The sequence below is a fragment of the Pleurodeles waltl genome, chromosome 6 (genome assembly GCF_031143425.1).
Source record: "Pleurodeles waltl isolate 20211129_DDA chromosome 6, aPleWal1.hap1.20221129, whole genome shotgun sequence".
In the NCBI taxonomy this organism is placed as follows: domain Eukaryota; kingdom Metazoa; phylum Chordata; class Amphibia; order Caudata; family Salamandridae; genus Pleurodeles; species Pleurodeles waltl.
Window position 1 is genome coordinate 133,406,360 of NC_090445.1, and position 23,108 is coordinate 133,429,467.

At 46.5% G+C, this 23,108-nt stretch overlaps 1 protein-coding gene across 2 annotated transcripts in view; it reads left to right on the forward strand.

Annotated features, from left to right (window-relative positions):
* IGF2BP1 (insulin like growth factor 2 mRNA binding protein 1) overlaps window positions 1–23,108 on the forward strand; it is a 318,886-nt gene that overhangs the window by 284,632 nt on the left and 11,146 nt on the right. For both annotated transcript variants that reach the window (XM_069237576.1, XM_069237578.1), the window contains 2 exons: window positions 19,284–19,415; window positions 20,218–20,331. In XM_069237576.1, the coding sequence (XP_069093677.1) occupies window positions 19,284–19,415; window positions 20,218–20,331 (246 nt within the window). The remainder of the gene's footprint in view (window positions 1–19,283; window positions 19,416–20,217; window positions 20,332–23,108) is intronic.

The window sequence follows — 23,108 nt, forward strand, 5'->3', positions numbered from 1 at the left end:
AAGCTGATTGTAGGAGAGTCCTACAACAGTTTCCTGAACTCTTCTCCTTAACCCCTGGTCAGACACACCTGTGTACCCATGATGTGGACACAGGAGACAGCATGCCTGTCAAAAACAAAATCTTTAGACAGTCTGACCATGTTAAGGAAAGCATCAAGGTGGAAGTCCACAAGATGCTGGAATTGGGAGTGATTGAGCGCTCTGACAGCCCCTGGGCTAGCCCAGTGGTCTTAGTCCCCAAACCTCACACCAAAGATGGAAAGAAAGAGATGAGGTTTTGTGTGGACTACAGAGGTGTAGGAAGTTGGCTCTGTATGTGCTATTTCAAAGTAAGGAATAGCATGCACAGAGTCCAAGGGTTCCCCTTAGAGGTAAAATAGTGGTAGAAATAGATAATACTAATGCTCTATTTTGTGGTAGTGTGGTCGAGCAGTAGGCTTATCCAAGGAGTAGTGTTAAGCATTTGTTGTACATACACAAGACAATAAATGAGGTACACACACTCAGAGACAAATCCAGCCAATAGGTTTTTATATAGAAAAATATCTTTTCTTAGTTTATTTTAAGAACCACAGGTTCAAATTCTACATGTAATATCTCATTCGAAAGGTATTGCAGGTAAGTACTTTAGGAACTTCACATCATCAAAATTGCATGTATACTTTTCAAGTTATTGACAAAGAGCTGTTTTAAAAGTGGACACTTAGTGCAATTTTCACAGTTCCTGGGGGAGGTAAGTTTTTGTTAGTTTTACCAGGTAAGTAGGACACTTACAGGGTTCAGTTCTTGGTCCAAGGTAGCCCACCGTTGGGGGTTCAGAGCAACCCCAAAGTCACCACACCAGCAGCTCAGGGCCGGTCAGGTGCAGAGTTCAAAGTGGTGCCCAAAACACATAGGCTAGAATGGAGAGAAGGGGGTGCCCCGGTTCCGGTCTGCTTGCAGGTAAGTACCCGCGTCTTCGGAGGGCAGACCAGGGGGGTTTTGTAGGGCACCGGGGGGGACACAAGTCCACACAGAAATTTCACCCTCAGCGGCGCGGGGGCGGCCGGGTGCAGTGTAGAGACAAGCGTCGGGTTCGCAATGTTAGTCTATGAGAGATCTCGGGATCTCTTCAGCGCTGCAGGCAGGCAAGGGGGGGATTCCTCGGGGAAACCTCCACTTGGGCAAGGGAGAGGGACTCCTGGGGGTCACTTCTCCAGTGAAAGTCCGGTCCTTCAGGTCCTGGGGGCTGCGGGTGCAGGGTCTCTCCCAGGTGTCGGGACTTTAGGTTCAAAGAGTCGCGGTCAGGGGAAGCCTCGGGATTCCCTCTGCAGGCGGCGCTGTGGGGGCTCAGGGGGGACAGGTTTTGGTACTCACAGTATCAGAGTAGTCCTGGGGTCCCTCCTGAGGTGTTGGATCGCCACCAGCCGAGTCGGGGTCGCCGGGTGCAGTGTTGCAAGTCTCACGCTTCTTGCGGGGAGCTTGCAGGGTTCTTTAAAGCTGCTGGAAACAAAGTTGCAGCTTTTCTTGGAGCAGGTCCGCTGTCCTCGGGAGTTTCTTGTCTTTTCGAAGCAGGGGCAGTCCTCAGAGGATGTCGAGGTCGCTGGTCCCTTTGGAAGGCGTCGCTGGAGCAGGATCTTTGGAAGGCAGGAGACAGGCCGGTGAGTTTCTGGAGCCAAGGCAGTTGTCGTCTTCGGGTCTTCCGCTGCAGGGGTTTTCAGCTAGGCAGTCCTTCTTCTTGTAGTTGCAGGAATCTAATTTTCTAGGGTTCAGGGTAGCCCTTAAATACTAAATTTAAGGGCGTGTTTAGGTCTGGGGGGTTAGTAGCCAATGGCTACTAGCCCTGAGGGTGGGTACACCCTCTTTGTGCCTCCTCCCAAGGGGAGGGGGTCACAATCCTAACCCTATTGGGGGAATCCTCCATCTGCAAGATGGAGGATTTCTAAAAGTTAGAGTCACCTCAGCTCAGGACACCTTAGGGGCTGTCCTGACTGGCCAGTGACTCCTCCTTGTTATTCTCATTATTTTCTCCGGCCTTGCCGCCAAAAGTGGGGCCTGGCCGGAGGGGGCGGGCAACTCCACTAGCTGGAGTGTCCTGCTGGGTTGGCACAAAGGAGGTGAGCCTTTGAGGCTCACCGCCAGGTGTGACAATTCCTGCCTGGGAGAGGTGTTAGCATCTCCACCCAGTGCAGGCTTTGTTACTGGCCTCAGAGTGACAAAGGCACTCTCCCCATGGGGCCAGCAACATGTCTCGGTTTGTGGCAGGCTGCTAAAACTAGTCAGCCTACACAGATAGTCGGTTACGTTTCAGGGGGCACCTCTAAGGTGCCCTCTGTGGTGTATTTTACAATAAAATGTACACTGGCATCAGTGTGCATTTATTGTGCTGAGAAGTTTGATACCAAACTTCCCAGTTTTCAGTGTAGCCATTATGGTGCTGTGGAGTTCGTGTTTGACAGACTCCCAGACCATATACTCTTATGGCTACCCTGTACTTACAATGTCTAAGGTTTTGTTTAGACACTGTAGGGGTACCATGCTCATGCACTGGTACCCTCACCTATGGTATAGTGCACCCTGCCTTAGGGCTGTAAGGCCTGCTAGAGGGGTGTCTTACCTATACTGCATAGGCAGTGAGAGGCTGGCATGGCACCCTGAGGGGAGTGCCATGTCGACTTACTCGTTTTGTCCTCACTAGCACACACAAGCTGGCAAGCAGTGTGTCTGTGCTGAGTGAGAGGTCTCCAGGGTGGCATAAGACATGCTGCAGCCCTTAGAGACCTTCCTTGGCATCAGGGCCCTTGGTACTAGAAGTACCAGTTACAAGGGACTTATCTGGATGCCAGGGTCTGCCAATTGTGGATACAAAAGTACAGGTTAGGGAAAGAACACTGGTGCTGGGGCCTGGTTAGCAGGCCTCAGCACACTTTCAATTGTAAACATAGCATCAGCAAAGGCAAAAAGTCAGGGGGCAACCATGCCAAGGAGGCATTTCCTTACACAACCCCCCCCCCAAACGAAAGAGGATGAGACTAACCTTTCCCAAGAGAGTCTTCATTTTCTAAGTGGAAGAACCTGGAAAGGCCATCTGCATTGGCATGGGCAGTCCCAGGTCTGTGTTCCACTATAAAGTCCATTCCCTGTAGGGAGATGGACCACCTCAACAGTTTAGGATTTTCACCTTTCATTTGCATCAGCCATTTGAGAGGTCTGTGGTCAGTTTGAACTAGGAAGTGAGTCCCAAAGAGGTATGGTCTCAGCTTCTTCAGGGACCAAACCACAGCAAAGGCCTCCCTCTCAATGGCACTCCAACGCTGCTCCCTGGGGAGTAACCTCCTGCTAATGAAAGCAACAGGCTGGTCAAGGCCATCATCATTTGTTTGGGACAAAACTGCCCCTATCCCATGTTCAGAGGCATCAGTCTGCACAATGAACTGTTTAGAATAATCTGGAGCTTTGAGAACTGGTGCTGAGCACATTGCCTGTTTCAGGGTGTCAAAGGCCTGTTGGCAGTCCACAGTCCAGTTTACTTTCTTGGGCATTTTCTTGGAGGTGAGTTCAGTGAGGGCTGTCACAATGGATCCATATCCCTTCACAAACCTCCTGTAATACCCAGTCAAGCCAAGGAATGCCCTGACTTGAGTCTGGGTTTTTGGAGCTACCCAGTCCAGAATAGTCTGGATCTTGGGTTGGAGTGGCTGAACTTGGCCTCCACCTACAAGGTGTCCCAAGTAAACCACAGTTCCCTGCCCTATCTGGCATTTGGATGCCTTGATAGAGAGGCCTGCAGATTGCAGAGCCTTCAAAACCTTCCTCAGGTGGACCAGGTGATCCTGCCAGGTGGAGCTAAAGACAGCAATATCATCAAGATAAGCTGTGCTAAAGGACTCCAAGCCAGCAAGGACTTGATTCACCAACCTTTGGAAGGTGGCAGGGGCATTCTTTAAACCAAAGGGCATAACAGTAAACTGATAATGCCCATCAGGTGTGGAGAATGCTGTCTTTTCTTTTGCTCCAGGTGCCATTTTTATTTGCCAGTACCCTGCTGTCAAGTCAAAGGTACTTAGAAATTTGGCAGCACCTAACTTATCAATGAGCTCATCAGCTCTTGGAATTGGATGGGCATCTGTCTTGGTGACAGAATTGAGCCCTCTGTAGTCCACACAAAACCTCATCTCTTTCTTTCCATCTTTGGTGTGGGGTTTGGGGACTAAGACCACTGGGCTAGCCCAGGGGCTGTCAGAGCGCTCAATCACTCCCAATTCCAGCATCTTGTGGACTTCCACCTTGATGCTTTCCTTAACATGGTCAGACTGTCTGAAGATTTTGTTCTTGACAGGCATGCTGTCTCCTGTGTCCACATCATGGGTACACAGGTGTGTCTGACCAGGGGTTAGGGAGAACAGCTCAGGAAACTGTTGTAGGACTCTCCTACAATCAGCTTGCTGTTGGCCAGAGAGGGTGTCTGAGTAGATCACTCCATCTACTGTGCCATCTTTTGGGTCTGATGACAGAAGATCAGGGAGAGGTTCACTCTCTGCCTCCTGATCCTCATCTGTTACCATTAACAGATTCACATCAGCCCTGTCATGGAAGAGCTTAAGGCGGTTCACATGGATCACCCTCTTGGGGCTCCTGCTTGTGCCCAGGTCCACCAGGTAGGTGACCTGACTCTTCCTCTCTAGCACTGGGTAAGGGCCACTCCATTTGTCCTGGAGTGCCCTGGGAGCCACAGGCTCCAGAACCCAGACTTTCTGCCCTGGTTGGAACTCAACCAGTGCAGCCTTTTGGTCATACCAAAACTTCTGGAGCTGTTGGCTGGCCTCAAGGTTTTTGGTTGCCTTTTCCATGTACTCTGCCATTCTAGAGCGAAGGCCAAGTACATAGTCCACTATGTCCTGTTTAGGCTCATGGAGAGGTCTCTCCCAGCCTTCTTTAACAAGGGCAAGTGGTCCCCTTACAGGATGACCAAACAGAAGTTCAAAGGGTGAGAATCCTACTCCCTTCTGTGGCACCTCTCTGTAAGCGAAAAGCAGACATGGCAAGAGGACATCCCATCTCCTTTTGAGCTTTTCTGGGAGCCCCATGATCATGCCTTTTAATGTCTTGTTGAATCTCTCAACCAAGCCATTAGTTTGTGGATGGTATGGTGTAGTGAATTTATAAGTCACTCCACACTCATTCCACATGTGCTTTAGGTATGCTGACATGAAGTTGGTACCTCTGTCAGACACCACCTCCTTAGGGAAACCCACTCTGGTAAAGATACCAATGAGGGCCTTGGCTACTGCAGGGGCAGTAGTCGACCTAAGGGGAATAGCTTCAGGATACCTGGTAGCATGATCCACTACTACCAGGATATACATATTTCCTGAGGCTGTGGGAGGTTCCAGTGGACCAACTATGTCCACACCCACTCTTTCAAAGGGCACCCCCACCACTGGAAGTGGAATGAGGGGGGCCTTTGGATGCCCACCTGTCTTACCACTGGCTTGACAGGTGGGGCAGGAGAGGCAAAACTCCTTAACCATGTTGGACATATTGGGCCAGTAGAAGTGGTTGACTAACCTCTCCCACGTCTTGGTTTGTCCCAAATGTCCAGCAAGGGGAATGTCATGGGCCAATGTTAGGATGAACTCTCTGAACAGCTGAGGCACTACCACTCTCCTAGTGGCACCAGGTTTGGGGTCTCTGGCCTCAGTGTACAGGAGTCCATCTTCCCAATAGACCCTATGCGTTCCATTTTTCTTGCCTTTGGACTCTTCAGCAGCTTGCTGCCTAAGGCCTTCAAGAGAGGGACAGGTTTCTTGTCCCTTACACAGCTCCTCCCTTGAGGGTCCCCCTGGGCCTAAGAGCTCAACCTGATAAGGTTCAAGCTCCAAAGGCTCAGTTCCCTCAGAGGGCAGAACTTCTTCCTGAGAAGAGAGGTTCCCTTTCTTTTGCTGTGTTGCAGTTGGTTTCCCAACTGACTTTCCTGTTCTCTTGGTAGGCTGGGCCATTCTTCCAGACTCCAGCTCTACTTGTTCACCCTGTGCCTTGCACTGTGCTCTTGTTTTCACACACACCAGTTCAGGGATACCCAGCATTGCTGCATGGGTTTTTAGTTCTACCTCAGCCCATGCTGAGGACTCCAGGTCATTTCCAAGCAGACAGTCCACTGGGATATTTGAGGAGACCACCACCTGTTTCAGGCCATTGACCCCTCCCCATTCTAAAGTAACCATTGCCATGGGATGTACTTTTCTCTGATTGTCAGCGTTGGTGACTGTGTAAGTTTTTCCAGTCAGGTATTGGCCAGGGGAAACCAGTTTCTCTGTCACCATGGTGACACTGGCACCTGTATCCCTCAGGCCCTCTATTCTAGTCCCATTAATTAAGAGTTGCTGTCTGTATTTTTGCATGTTAGGCGGCCAGACAGCTAGTGTGGCTAAATCCACCCCACCCTCAGAAACTAGAGTAGCTTCAGTGTGGACCCTGATTTGCTCTGGGCACACTGTTGATCCCACTTGGAGACTAGCCATACCAGTGTTACCTGGATGGGAGTTTGGAGTGGAACCTTTCTTGGGACAGGCCTTGTCTCCAGTTTGGTGTCCATGCTGTTTACAGCTATGACACCAGGCCTTTTTGGGATCAAAGTTTTTACCCTTGTACCCATTGTTTTGTGAAGAGGCTCTGGGCCCACCCTCCTGTGCAGGTTTTTGGGGGCCTGTAGAAGACTCTTTACTATTTTTAGTTTTGGTTGTCTCATCACCCTTCTGCTGGGGAGTCTTTGTGACCCCTTTCTTTTGGTCACCCCCTGTTGAAGTCTTGGACACCCTTGTCTTGACCCAATGGTCCGCCTTCTTTCCCAATTCTTGGGGAGAAATTGGTCCTAGGTCTACCAGATGCTGATGCAGTTTATCATTGAAACAATTACTTAACAGGTGTTCTTTCACAAATAAATTGTACAGCCCATCATAATTACTTACACCACTGCCTTGAATCCAACCATCTAGTGTTTTCACTGAGTAGTCAACAAAGTCAACCCAGGTCTGGCTCGAGGATTTTTGAGCCCCCCTGAACCTAATCCTGTACTCCTCAGTGGAGAATCCAAAGCCCTCAATCAGGGTACCCTTCATGAGGTCATAAGATTCTGCATCTTGTCCAGAGAGTGTGAGGAGTCTATCCCTACACTTTCCTGTGAACATTTCCCAAAGGAGAGCACCCCAGTGAGATCTGTTCACTTTTCTGGTTACACAAGCCCTCTCAAAAGCTGTGAACCATTTGGTGATGTCATCACCATCTTCATATTTAGTTACAATCCCTTTAGGGATTTTCAACATGTCAGGAGAATCTCTGACCCTATTTAAGTTGCTGCCACCATTGATGGGTCCTAGGCCCATCTCTTGTCTTTCCCTCTCTATGGCTAGGATCTGTCTTTCCAAAGCCAATCTTTTGGCCATCCTGGCTAACTGGATGTCCTCTTCACTGGGGTTATCCTCAGTGATTTCAGAGGTGTTGGTCTCTCCTGTGAGGGAACCAGCATCTCTGACTATTATTTTTGGAGTCAGGGTTTGAGGGACCCTGTTCTCCCTAGATAGGACTGGTAGGGGGGAATTGTCCTCCAAGTCACTATCCTCTTCCTCTGAGTTGCCACCCTCAGAGGGGTTGGCCTTTTCAAACTCTGCCAAAAGCTCCTGGAGCTGTATTTTGGTAGGTTTGGGGCCCATTGTTATTTTCTTTAGTTTACAGAGTGACCTTAGCTCTCTCATCTGTAGATGGAGGTAAGGTGTGGTGTCGAGTTCCACCACATTCACATCTGTGCTAGACATTATGCTTCTAAAAGTTGGAATACTTTTTAAGAAACTAAAACTGATTCTAGAATCTAATTCAAACTTTTAACAAACTTTTAAACTCTAAAAGAAATGCTAAACAGGATCTAACACAAGGCCCTAGCAGGTCTTTTAAGAATTTAGAAAACTTTTCAAATTGCAAAAATCAATTTCTAATGACAATTTTGGAATTTGTCGTGTGATCAGGTATTGGCTGAGTAGTCCAGCAAATGCAAAGTCTTGTACCCCACCGCTGATCCACCAATGTAGGAAGTTGGCTCTGTATGTGCTATTTCAAAGTAAGGAATAGCATGCACAGAGTCCAAGGGTTCCCCTTAGAGGTAAAATAGTGGTAGAAATAGATAATACTAATGCTCTATTTTGTGGTAGTGTGGTCGAGCAGTAGGCTTATCCAAGGAGTAGTGTTAAGCATTTGTTGTACATACACAAGACAATAAATGAGGTACACACACTCAGAGACAAATCCAGCCAATAGGTTTTTATATAGAAAAATATCTTTTCTTAGTTTATTTTAAGAACCACAGGTTCAAATTCTACATGTAATATCTCATTCGAAAGGTATTGCAGGTAAGTACTTTAGGAACTTCACATCATCAAAATTGCATGTATACTTTTCAAGTTATTGACAAAGAGCTGTTTTAAAAGTGGACACTTAGTGCAATTTTCACAGTTCCTAGGGGAGGTAAGTTTTTGTTAGTTTTACCAGGTAAGTAGGACACTTACAGGGTTCAGTTCTTGGTCCAAGGTAGCCCACCGTTGGGGGTTCAGAGCAACCCCAAAGTCACCACACCAGCAGCTCAGGGCCGGTCAGGTGCAGAGTTCAAAGTGGTGCCCAAAACACATAGGCTAGAATGGAGAGAAGGGGGTGCCCCGGTTCCGGTCTGCTTGCAGGTAAGTACCCGCGTCTTCGGAGGGCAGACCAGGGGGGTTTTGTAGGGCACCGGGGGGGACACAAGTCCACACAGAAATTTTACCCTCAGCGGCGCGGGGGCGGCCGGGTGCAGTGTAGAGACAAGCGTCGGGTTCGCAATGTTAGTCTATGAGAGATCTCGGGATCTCTTCAGCGCTGCAGGCAGGCAAGGGGGGGATTCCTCGGGGAAACCTCCACTTGGTCAAGGGAGAGGGACTCCTGGGGGTCACTCCTCCAGTGAAAGTCCGGTCCTTCAGGTCCTGGGGGCTGCGGGTGCAGGGTCTCTCCCAGGTGTCGGGACTTAGGATTCAAAGAGTCGCGGTCAGGGGAAGCCTCGGAATTCCCTCTGCAGGCGGCGCTGTGGGGGCTCAGGGGGGACAGGTTTTGGTACTCACAGTATCAGAGTAGTCCTGGGGTCCCTCCTGAGGTGTTGGATCGCCACCAGCCGAGTCGGGGTCGCCGGGTGCAGTGTTGCAAGTCTCACGCTTCTTGCGGGGAGCTTGCAGGGTTCTTTAAAGCTGCTGGAAACAAAGTTGCAGCTTTTCTTGGAGCAGGTCCGCTGTCCTCGGGAGTTTCTTGTCTTTTCGAAGCAGGGGCAGTCCTCAGAGGATGTCGAGGTCGCTGGTCCCTTTGGAAGGCGTCGCTGGAGCAGGATCTTTGGAAGGCAGGAGACAGGCCGGTGAGTTTCTGGAGCCAAGGCAGTTGTCGTCTTCGGGTCTTCCGCTGCAGGGGTTTTCAGCTAGGCAGTCCTTCTTCTTGTAGTTGCAGGAATCTAATCTTCTAGGGTTCAGGGTAGCCCTTAAATACTAAATTTAAGGGCGTGTTTAGGTCTGGGGGGTTAGTAGCCAATGGCTACTAGCCCTGAGGGTGGGTACACCCTCTTTGTGCCTCCTCCCAAGGGGAGGGGGTCACAATCCTAACCCTATTGGGGGAATCCTCCATCTGCAAGATGGAGGATTTCTAAAAGTTAGAGTCACTTCAGCTCAGGACACCTTAGGGGCTGTCCTGACTGGCCAGTGACTCCTCCTTGTTGCTTTCTTTGTTCCCTCCAGCCTTGCCGCCAAAAGTGGGGGCCGTGGCCGGAGGGGGCGGGCAACTCCACTAAGCTGGAGTGCCCTGCTGGGCTGTGACAAAGGGGTGAGCCTTTGAGGCTCACCGCCAGGTGTCACAGCTCCTGCCTGGGGGAGGTGTTAGCATCTCCACCCAGTGCAGGCTTTGTTACTGGCCTCAGAGTGACAAAGGCACTCTCCCCATGGGGCCAGCAACATGTCTCTGGTGTGGCAGGCTGCTGGAACTAGTCAGCCTACACAGACAGTTGGTTAAGTTTCAGGGGGCACCTCTAAGGTGCCCTCTGTGGTGTATTTTACAATAAAATGTACACTGGCATCAGTGTGCATTTATTGTGCTGAGAAGTTTGATACCAAACTTCCCAGTTTTCAGTGTAGCCATTATGGTGCTGGGGAGTTCGTGTTTGACAGACTCCCAGACCATATACTCTTATGGCTACCCTGCACTTACAATGTCTAAGGTTTTATTTAGACACTGTAGGGGTACCATGCTCATGCACTGGTACCCTCACCTATGGTATAGTGCACCCTGCCTTAGGGCTGTGAGGCCTGCTAGAGGGGTGTCTTACCTATACTGCATAGGCAGTGAGAGGCTGGCATGGCACCCTGAGGGGAGTGCCATGTCGACTTACTCGTTTTGTCCTCACTAGCACACACAAGCTGGCAAGCAGTGTGTCTGGGCTGAGTGAGAGGTCTCCAGGGTGGCATAAGACATGCTGCAGCCCTTAGAGACCTTCCTTGGCATCAGGGCCCTTGGTACTAGAAGTACCAGTTACAAGGGACTTATCTGGATGCCAGGGTCTGCCAATTGTGGATACAAAAGTACAGGTTAGGGAAAGAACACTGGTGCTGGGGCCTGGTTAGCAGGCCTCAGCACACTTTCAATTGTAAACATAGCATCAGCAAAGGCAAAAAGTCAGGGGGCAACCATGCCAAGGAGGCATTTCCTTACACAACCCCCCCCCCAAACGAAAGAGGATGAGACTAACCTTTCCCAAGAGAGTCTTCATTTTCTAAGTGGAAGAACCTGGAAAGGCCATCTGCATTGGCATGGGCAGTCCCAGGTCTGTGTTCCACTATAAAGTCCATTCCCTGTAGGGAGATGGACCACCTCAACAGAATTTGAACCTGTGGTTCTTAAAATAAACTAAGAAAAGATATTTTTCTATATAAAAACCTATTGGCTGGATTTGTCTCTGAGTGTGTGTACCTCATTTATTGTCTATGTGTATGTACAACAAATGCTTAACACTACTCCTTGGATAAGCCTACTGCTCGACCACACTACCACAAAATAGAGCATTAGTATTATCTATTTTTTACCACTATTTTACCTCTAAGGGGAACCCTTGGACTCTGTGCATGCTATTCCTTACTTTGAAATAGCACATACAGAGCCAACTTCCTACAACAATCAATTACCAAAAATCTTTTACAGCCAGCACAAATACAACTATATATGTGGGAGCAATTCTGAAAACTAGCACACCCAAACCCAGTGAGAGTTCAAGCTTTTCACAATCTCATATCTCAACTACAATACAACCACACTTACACAGTGAGGTTCATCATGAAACTTTTGGGAATGATTGCATCATGCATAGCAATAGTACCCAATGCACGCCTAAACATGAGACCGCTACAGCAGTGTCTCTCGCAACAATGGTCTCCAGCACAGGTCACCTTCAGGATCTAGTGTTGGACCGCAAAACTTTCCACTCTCTGCAATGGTAGAATCACACCAACTTATTAAAAGGGCAGCCATTTCAGGACCATAATCACAACGATGCATCAATGACCGGTTGGAGCCCATCTCAACAACCTCACCATACAAGGGTAACGGGACTCAATTCAACAAGCTTATCACATAAACCATTTGTAATTACTAGCAGTGTTTCTATCACTCAAAGCTTTTCAACCACAGATCACACTCAACAGTGTTGATAAGGACAGACATGACCACAGCGTGTGAACTGCAAAAAGGGGTGGGGGGGGAGGAGGAGACACATCTCAATTGTCCCTTCTAGCACAGACAATTTGGAAATGGCCAATTCACAATCACATTCAACTACTAGCAGAGTATATCCAGGGATACACAGCTAACTAGCGGACTTCTCAAGCAGGACGCAGCAACAAACACATGAATGGAAGATTCACCCATAAGTGATTCAACAATACTTCCAAATGTGGGTAACCCCAGATATAGACCTTCACCACAAGCAAACGCAAAATGCCCAAAAGCATCCAGGTACCCACACCCTCAATCGAGGGGCTATGCTCTAAAGATCAATTGGTCAGGGATATTTGCTTACGCTTTTCCACCTCTCCCACTATTTTAATTTTGATCAACAAGATCCATCACACCTCCCTCACTATGACACTCATAGCTCCCATGTGGGAAGGTCAACACTGGTACACAACACTGTTGGATCTGTGTCTGTAGTACCACATCACAAGCAGACCAGACCTTTTGAGTCCGAACAAAGGTCAAATCAGGCATCCCAATCCCAGTATGCTCAACCTGGCAATTTGGCTCCTGAAGTCATAGAATTTGGTTATCTACAACTTCCATCTGAGTGTATGGATATGCTAAAGGAAGGACGCAAACTTACAACCAGACAGTGTTATGCAGCTAAATGGAAACGTTTTGCATATTACTGTCAACCCAAAAATATTAATCCATTTAAAGCATCAGTATATGATATTGTCTGTTATTGGCTGCATTTACAAAAAGCAAATCTTGCATATTTCTCTATTAAAATCCATATAACAGCAATAGCTGCTTACCTCCAGAACAGACAGCACCCTTCTTTGTTTAGGATTCCTGTTATTAAAGCTTTCATGGACGGCCTTAAGAGTTATTCCACAAGCTCCAGCCTGGAATCTTAACATCATACTCAAGACCTATGGGCCCACCATTTGAACCCATGCATTCTTGCCCTCTCCAGTTTGTCATGGAAGGTTGCTTTCTTAGTAGCAATTACATCTTTAAGAAGAGTTAGGGAAATTCAAGCATTCACTTTAGAAGAACCTTTCTTTCAAATTCACTAAAATAAAATGGTCCTTATGACAAACCCAAAATTTCTACCTAAAGTAGTTTCACCATTTCTTATCAGTCAGTGGAATTGCCAGTCTTTCCACAGCCAGATTCAGTTGCTGAAAGAGCTTGTCACACCCTTGATGTTAAGGGGGCTCTCATGTATTATATACATAGAACAAAAGACTTCAGAAAATCTAAACTCTTTGTGACTTTTCAACAACCTCATAAGTGTAATCCTATTTCAAAACAAGGATTAGTTAGATGGATAGTAAAATGTATTCAAACTTGCTATCTTAAGGCTAAAAGACAGTTAATAATAACTCCTAAAGCACATTACACTAGAAAGAAAGGAGCTTTAATGGCATTCTGAGGAAATATACCAATGGCAGATGTATGTAAAGCAGCCACATTGTCCCCACCACACACCTTCAGTAAACACTACTGTGTGGGATGTCTTATCTTGCCAACAAGCAAATGTTGGACAAACAATACTTACAGTATTTCAAACTACAACAACTCCTACAGGCTAGCCACCGCTTATTCTGGGAGTGGACTGCTTTACAATATAGGCAAAGCATGTGTATCTGCAGCTACATATGCCATTGAACAGAAAATGTTACTTACCCAGTAGACATATGTTCATGGCGTGTAGTGCTGCAGATTCACATTCTCCATCCTCCCCGGAATCCTGTAGCCGTTGTGGTTCTTTATATAAATATGTATGTTCAATGGCATGTGTAGCTGCAGATACACATGCTGTACACATCCCGCCATCTAGTGTTGGGCTCGGAGTGTTACAAGTTGTTTTTCTTCTAAGAAGTCTTTTCGAGTCACAAGATCGAGGGACTCCTCCCCTTTCGGCTCCATTGCGCATGGGCGTCGACTCCATCTTAGATTGTTTTCTTTCCGCCATCGGGTTCGGACGTGTTCCTCTTCGCTCCGTGTTTCGGTTTGGAAAGTTAGTAAAATCTCGGAAAATTAGACGGTATTGTTTGCGTTCGGTATCGGGTTAGTTAAAACAGATCGACACCGAATTTTGAAGAGCTCCGTTGGCCCTTCGGGGTTTTCGATTCCCCGGCGGGGCCTGCTCAGCCCAACCTTGTGCGTCTTCAAGGCTAATGGAACGGACCTCATTCCGCTTCTGCCCCGAATGTCATAACAAGTATCCTTACACAGATCAGCATCTGGTCTGTAATTTGTGTTTGTCTCCCGAACACAAAGAGGATACCTGCGAGGCCTGTCGAGCGTTTTGATCGAGGAAAACGCTAAGAGACCGAAGAGCAAGAAGACTTCAAATGGCGTCGGCGCCGGCAGGACACCAACACGTGGAAGAAGAAGAAACCTTCTCCATTGCGTCTTCGGACTCGGAAGAGGTCGATTCCGAACAGACGCTGAGAACCGTGAGTAAGACGCCCAAGAATCACAGAAAATTCACTAAAGCCCAGGGGACGCCACCGCCAACAGGCCATGGCTTAACCCGAAAATTAGGTGACCGGCCATCGGCACCGAAAAAGGGCACACATGTGTCGAAGTCATCCGACTCCGGTCGAGATACCGGCACAGAACAGACTCGACACCGGTTCAGAGCAATCTCGACATCGAGAGAGCAGCACCGAAACGAGTCGGCACCGAGAGATCAGAACACCGAAAGGCAAAAAAAAGTGTCTTCGGAGCCGAAAAAGACGGTTGAAAAGGTTTCGATACCGAAACATCCAGCCTCGGAGCCGAAACCAAGTTCCTACACCGAGGAACAGGGCCTGTCCTCACAGATGCAAGTACACAGATTCGGACAGGAGCTAGAGGCAGGGGAGCCAGATTACACTCAAAGAAGGCTCCACATTCAGAAGGACACAGGAAAAATCAGTACTCTCCCTCCAATCCGAATTAAAAGGAAACTTGCCTTCCAAGAAAAGGACAAGCAACCACAAGCAAAAGTGGCAAAACAAATAACTCCGCCACCATCACCACAACGCTCACCACAACCATCACCGGTAGCCACTCCAACAATGATGCAGTCTCCAACTCATACAGGAATGAGTCAGGATGATCCTGATGCATGGGATCTTTATGATGTGCCAGTATCAGATAACAGTCCTGACTGTTATCCAGCGAGACCGTCACCACCTGAGGACAGTACTGCCTACACACAGGTGGTGTCAAGAGCAGCCGCGTTTCACAATGTCACCCTGCACGCAGAACCAATAGAAGATGACTTTTTGTTTAATACGCTGTCGTCCACACATAGCCCGTACCAGAGTCTCCCTATGTTACCGGGAATGCTGAAACACTCAAAGCAAGTGTTTCAAGAGCCTGTGAAAGGCAGGGCCATCACTCCAAGGGTGGAGAAAAAGTACAAACCTCCACCAACAGACCCTGTGTACATCACGCAGCAATTAACACCAGACTCAGTGGTAGTAGGGGCAGCTCGCAAAAGGGCAAACACACACCTTGGGAGATGCACCACCACCCGACAAGGAAAGTCGCCAGTTCGACGCAGGGAAAAGGGTCGCGGCACAAGCAGCCAACCAATGGCGCATTGCCAATTCACAGGCCTTACTGGCTAGATATGATAGGGCTCATTGGGACGAAATGCAACATTTCATAGAACATCTACCCAAAGAGTTCCAAAAGAGGGCACAACAAGTGGTGGAGGAAGGCCAAAATATCTCTAACAATCAGATACGGTCGGCAATGGATGCAGCGGACACAGCTGCTAGGACTGTAAATACAGCGGTCACCATACGGAGACACGCATGGCTACGCACCTCAGGATTCAAGCCGGAAATTCAACAAGCGGTGCTGAATATGCCTTTTAACGGACAGCAGTTGTTTGGGCCGGAGGTGGACACTGCTTTCGAGAAACTTAAAAAGGACACAGATATGGCCAAAGCCATGGGCGCACTCTACTCCCCACAGAGCAGAGGCACATTTCGTAAATCACAGTTTAGAGGGGGGTTTCGAGGACAGAGCACAGAACCCTCAACCTCACAAACAAGACCCACTTACCAGAGTCCATATCAGAGGGGAAGTTTTCGGGGACAATACAGAGGGGGACAGTTCCCTAAAACTAGAGGGAAGTTCCAAAGTCCCAAGACACCGCAAAATAAACAGTGACTTCAGCGTCACAAATCCCCAACACAACACCAGTGGGGGGGGGAGGCTAACCAATTTTTACAAAAACTGGGAGGAAATAACAGACACAAGGGTCCTAGCCATTATCCAACATGGTTATTGCATAGAATTTATACAATTCCCTCCAAATGTCCCACGGAGAACACACATGTCCAAACAACACATGGATCTATTACAACTGGAGGTCCAAGCGTTGTTGCAAAAAGATGCAATAGAACTAGTACCAATTCATCAGAAAGGAACAGGGGTTTACTCCCTGTACTTTCTCATACCCAAAAAAGACAAAACTCTAAGACCTATTCTAGATCTGAGAACATTAAACATTTACATCAAATCAGATCACTTTCACATGGTGACACTGCAAGACGTGATCCCATTGCTCAAACAACAAGACTACATGACAACACTAGACCTCAAGGATGCATATTTCCATATACCCATACACTTCCCACATTACCAGTTCAAAGTGTTGCCATTCAGGATTAACAACAGCGCCAAGAGTTTTTACAAAATGCCTTGCCATAGTGGCAGCCCATATCAGAAGGCAGCAAATACATGTGTTCCCGTACCTAGACGATTGGTTAATCAAAACCAACACGCAAGAACGGTGTTCACAACATACAAAGTATGTCATAGAAACCCTTCACAAGCTAGGTTTCTCACTCAACTACAACAAATCACACCTACAGCCGTGTCAAATACAACAGTACTTAGGAACAACAATCAACACAACAAAAGGGATTGCCACTCCAAGTCCACAAAGGGTACAGGCATTCCAAAACTTAATACAGGCCATGCACCCAAACCAAAAGTTCCAGGTAAAATTAGTAATGAAACTACTAGGCATGATGTCCTCATGCATAACCATTGTCCCAAACGCAAGATTACACATGTGGCCCTTACAACAGTGCCTAGCATCACAATGGTCACAAGCACAGGGTCAACTTCAAGATCTAGTGTTGATAGACCGCCAAACATACACCTCACTTCAATGGTGGAATACTATAAACTTAAACAAAGGGCGGCCTTTTCAAGACCCAGTGCCTCAATACGTAATCACAATGGATGCTTCCATGATAGGGTGGGGAGCCCACCTCAACCAACACAGCATCCAAGGACAATGGGACACTCAGCAGAGACAGCTTCATATAAATCACTTAGAACTATTAGCAGTATTTCTAGCGTTGAAAGCATTTCAACCTATAATAACCCACAAACACATTCTTGTCAAAAAAGACAACAATGTATTATCTGAACAAACAGGGAGGTACACACTCGACACAGTTTTGTCTCTTAGCACAAAAGATATGGCATTGGGCGATTCACAACCGCATTCGCCTAATAGCGCAGTTCATACCAGGAATTCAAAACCAGTTAGCCGACAATCTATCTCAGGATCACCAACAGATCCACGAATGGGAAATTCATCCCCAAATACTAAAAACTTACTTCCAAAGATGGGGAACACCGCAAATAGACCTATTTGCAACAAACGAAAACGCAAAATGCCAAAACTTCGCATCCAGGTACCCACAGGCTCACTCTCAAGGCAATGCGTTATGGATGAGTTGGTCAGGGATATTTGCATACGCTTTTCCCCCTCTCCCACTCCTTCCGTATCTAATAAACAAATTGAGTCAAAACAAACTCAAACTCATACTAATAGCACCAACTTGGGTACGACAACCTTGGTACACAACACTACTAGACCTCTCAGTAGTGCCTCATATCAAACTGCCAAACAGACCAGATCTGTTAACTCAACACAAACAGATCAGACACCTGAATCCAGCATCGCTCAATCTAGCAATTTGGCTCCTGAAATCTTAGAATTCGGACACCTAGGCCTTACACAAGAATCCATGGAGGTTCTAAAACCAGCTAGGAAACCAACCACAAGACATTGCTACGCAAATAAGTGGAAAAGATTTGTTTATTACTGCCATAATAATCAAATTCAACCATTACACGCATCTCCTAAAAACATCGTAAGCTACCTACTACACTTACAAAAGTCAAAGTTAGCTTTTTCATCCATTAAAATACATCTCACTGCAATTTCAGCTTATCTGCAAATAACGCACTCAACTTCATTATTCAGAATCCCAGTCATAAAAGCATTTATGGAGGGTCTAAAAAGGATTATCCCACCAAGAACGCCACCAGTTCCTTCGTGGAACCTCAACATCGTATTAACACGACTCATGGGTCCACCATTTGAACCCATGCACTCATGTGAGATACAGTACTTAACATGGAAAGTAGCATTTCTAATAGCTATCACATCTCTCAGAAGAGTAAGTGAAATACAAGCCTTTACCATACAAGAACCCTTTATTCAAATACACAAACAAAGTAGTTCTACTAACAAATCCTAAATTCTTACCTAAAGTCATATCACTGTTCCACTTAAATCAAACAGTGGAACTCCCAGTGTTCTTTCCAGAACCAGATTCTGTAGCTGAGAGAGCATTACATACATTAGACATCAAAAGGGCACTAATGTACTACATTGATAGTACAAAACAAATTTGCAAAACAATTGTTTGTTGCTTTCCAAAAACCTCATACAGGGAATCCAATATCCAAACAAGGCATTGCCAGATGGTTAGTTAAATGTATTCAAACCTGTTATATAAAAGCAAAAAGAGAACTGCCTATTACACCAAAGGCACACTCAACCAGAAAGAAAGGTGCTACCATGGCCTTTCTAGGAAACATACCAATGACTGAAATCTGTAAGGCAACCACATGGTCTACGCCTCATACATTTACCAAGCATTACTGCGTGGATGTGTTAACACAGCAAGCCACAGTAGGACAAGCAGTATTACGGACTTTATTTCAAACAACTTCAACTCCTACAGGCTGAACCACCGCTTTTGGGGAGATAACTGCTTACTAGTCTATGCACAGCATGTGAATCTGCAGCGTCTCATGCCACGAACAGATGTACACTGGGTAAGGGACATTTTCCTTACATTGCATGGACATCTTATTTTCTCATTTCTACACTCTTTACTTCACCCTCCTGGGGGAAAATAATCTAACAAAGGACTCCATGCCCACGCGCACTATCACCGAGAGGAAGAGTCACTCAATCTCGTAACTCGAAACCCTTCCTTGAAGAAAAATAACTTGTAACACTCCGAGCCCAACACTAGATGGTGGACTTATGCAAAGCATGTGAACCTGCAGCACTACGTGCCACGAACAGATGTCTACTGGGTAAGTAACATTTTCCATACATTTACTGAATCTGCAGCACTAGATGCTACAAACAGATGTTTATAGGATAACCTTTTTCTTTACCATCATTTCAGGCCCAAGGGAGAATTTACGGCAAGCTGAAGGAGGAAAACTTCTTTGGACCAAAGGAAGAAGTTAAATTAGAGACTCACATTAAAGTGCCGGCTACAGCTGCTGGACGTGTTATTGGCAAAGGAGGCAAAACAGTGAGTGAAAAAAAAAATCAGTATTTAAATCTGTGCATGAGGTCCAGGAGGGAAGTGGGTCCTGAGCAAGGTTTGATTGTGGTTCCAGTGACACTAATTGGACATGCTAGTGTTTTCTATACCTTGTTGAAGATAGAGTATGTTGGTTCCCAGTAGCAGTGGAGGATGTACTGTATGGCCCTATATCCCATTGAAGCATGGTTAATTTCAGGACTCTGATTAGATGTTTGTCCACCAGTCCATTAATTTCCTCGTCTAACTATTCCACACTGCCCCTTTAATATCGCTTGTGTAGCCGGAATGCACAAGGGCATCACAGATTGAACAATTATTCCACATTTCATGTGACAGGTTTGTAGTTTTGCTATTTCAAATGAAATATTGCAGCTGTCACTCACACTTGGTTCTCTACATTTTCAAGCTGTACATCCTTGTTAGACTACTCATTGGTAAAGGCAGTACTTAGATTGGTAGTTAATTTTTTTATTGTAATTTGACAAGCCAATCTATTTTTACTACTGCTGTAAAGCCCTACATCTGGTGTGAGCGTTGTTCTAAGCTATACAAAGATTCTAATTGCCAATATTAAACTTTTCACTCCTTTGCAAGATAAAGGTATCCTGTTAACAAAAATGTCTTAATTCTTGAATTTCATTTGATTACTAGCTCGGTACTTTTTGGTATTATGAACGAAGAAAAAAAATGTAGCAATTTACAATAATTATTGCTTTTGAAGATGTAGGATGTTTATGCTGTTGCTGACGAATCTTGGAATCTGTCACTTTTGCTTTCTTTTCTACAGGTGAATGAGCTGCAGAACTTGACGGCTGCAGAGGTGGTTGTGCCACGGGATCAGAGCCCAGATGAGAATGAACAAGTCATTGTGCGAATCACTGGACACTTCTATGCTAGCCAGGTGTGTGATCTACTACTCTCTGGCTAAAACAAATGGGTATTTTAAATCATTAACTTGCAATAGAGATGTTTACTTGGCAGTTGTAAAACTGCATTGCAGTAGCCTGTATGTATAGCTGTTTTGATGTACCGGGGTCTCCAATCTCGACGACGGGGAAGGATTTCAAGCATGTGAATTTATGAAAGATTCCAATACTGGAGAACTACAGTTACAGGTAAATACATTTTTTATATATATATCTAGCTATCCAGTTGAAGGCGTTTGCCGAAATGCGTAGACATTTGGTCAGGACAGCGTGATTATGAATTTGTTCTGAATATACCTTGACTGATTTTTCACAAACTGCTGACTGAAGATCTTTAGCTGAGGAAATTTCAGTCTTTCAGCCGTTGCGATTTTTTTTTTTTTTTTTTGTGTGGCTGTTAGGGGTAGTTTGCTCTTAGGGCTCCTACTGGAAACCCTCATGCCTTCAAGCTATACATACCCATGTTACACAGCGTACTGGACCAAGGTGAGGAGACCTTCAAGGAACCCGCAGCAACCATGGGGGTTCCACCAAAGGAGGACAAGCAGTACAAAACCTTTCCGAAGGACCCTAAATACATTCTGGGAAACAGTGGCTGATTCCATTATAGTCACAACAGAAACGAGGAGCAATGCACACTCCTCCACAGGCCCCCCTCCAGAAAGAGAAAACAGACTGGACATGATGGGTAGGATGATAAAAACACAGAGGCGTATAGCCAACTCCAACACCTTCCTAAACAGATACGGTCACCAACAATGGTAGGAAATTGAGGAACTCAAGAAAAAGCTCCCAGAAGGTGATAAGAAGAGGGCAAAGGTGATTTATTCAAGAAGGAAAGACCATCACCAATTCATGTTTAAAATCCGTGCTGCGGACACACTGGCAGGCAAATGTGCACAGTGACAACACTCAGAAGGCATGCATGGCTGAAGATATCTGGCTTCAAAATCCGAAGTGCAGGCCTCCATATTCAACAAGCCCTTCACTGGAGAGGCCTTGTTTGGCCAAGAAGTGGACGAATCCTTACAACAAATCAAAAAGGATAATGATACAGCCAAAGAGATGGGGGAATAATTCAGAATGAACTTCAAGAGAGGGAGCAACATTTAGAAGCCCCTCAGGAAATGGAACCTTCACCTCTGGGCAACAGCAGTCAGTCCAGGGGAGTACCTTACAGGGCAGCCAGCAAAACAGGTACCAACAATGGCAACACCCCGCCAGACAGCCCTTTCGAGGCAGAACAAGAGGAAGCGGCCATCCCTCCAGAGGAGGGGGGAAACAACAGTGACTTGCAAATGCCCTCAAGCATCCACACAACACCGGTAGGGGCAGAATAGCTCTATGCCCACACCAGTGCGAGAAAATTACCCCAGACAATTGGGTACTAAACATTGTACATCACGGCTACTGTATAGAACTCTCAAGGCTACCTCCATTAAATCTGTCAAGGAAGAAAAGATATCAGACAACGGAACTGATTCAGCTGAAAAGGGAAATGAAAGAACTCTTGCAAAAACAGGCAATAGAAAATGTACCAAATGGTGAATTAAACAAAGGAAATTACTCACCCTACTTCTTGGTGCCAAAACAAGACCTTACACTAAGACTGATTCTAGACCTCAGGTTCATAAATTAATTTGCACTGAACATTTCAAAATTACAACACTTCAGGAGGTACTACCACTCCTCCAAAGAGATTACATGGCAACCATAGACCTCCAGGACGCATATCTGCACATACCAATAAATCAGGCACATAATAAATACCTCTGATTCGTACTCAGAGTGCACTATCAATTCAAGGTCTTACCATTCGGAATAAAATCCACACCAAGAGTTTTCACAAAATGCTGAGCGATGGTCATGGCATTCATAAGAAGGGGAGTGCATGCGTACCCCTACCTTGATGACTGGCTTATAAGGGCACACACAAAGGAGAAATTTCAGACACCGAAACAGACCATGCCCCGGACCATTATAGGCTCAGAGTGAGGGCAAAAACAGGTCTGTCTCAATGACCGGCTGAGTCATCATACTCATGCTGACCGTCGACCTATTTTAACCGTACCAGCGGATTTCCTTATTAAAGGTAAAATGACCTGTACCTGTAGTCCATTGTGTATTTTTATGGATTTGGACCTCCGCATTACACAGCAAGCATTATTTAAGAAGTCCCTCTGGTAGGTCCGAACCAAGAGCCGTAGTCTGCCTTAGTGGCACTGTCCTACCAGTGTGGGGAGAGGTGGTCTAAGATGAAGCATGACACAACTGTGTGAGACCGCTTCTATCAACAAGCATTTGCAATGGAACGGGTCTCGCGTTTGCTCGTGTTAAAGCTGATAGCGTTGTCAACTTCTAACCGGACTTTTCACTCCTCATGAAACCTATCGGCAAAAGTGCAATAACCGGAAAAAGTGTAATTATGTGCGTAACAGGGTCGATATTATGTAAAGCGCTCGACTTCTGCCAAGCGAGATCACGCTGGGAAAATAGTCCACGAACCGGACGGAAAACAGCAAGCCTCGTATGTCTTCTGTACTTGGTCGATGCGCTCGAGGAGGGCTATCCACCGGAAAAGGCATGACGTATGCGTGCCTTCCACTAATGAAATCAAGCAGATTCTAACAGGCAAGCCCACGAGCCAATGAAAGACACTGACGTGGACGGGGCTCCGAGCCCTTTTTAATTCCTAAAGCGCCTTGCTCAGCGAAACGCATGTGCAAGCGACGCAGGCTGGACCCTAAAAAGG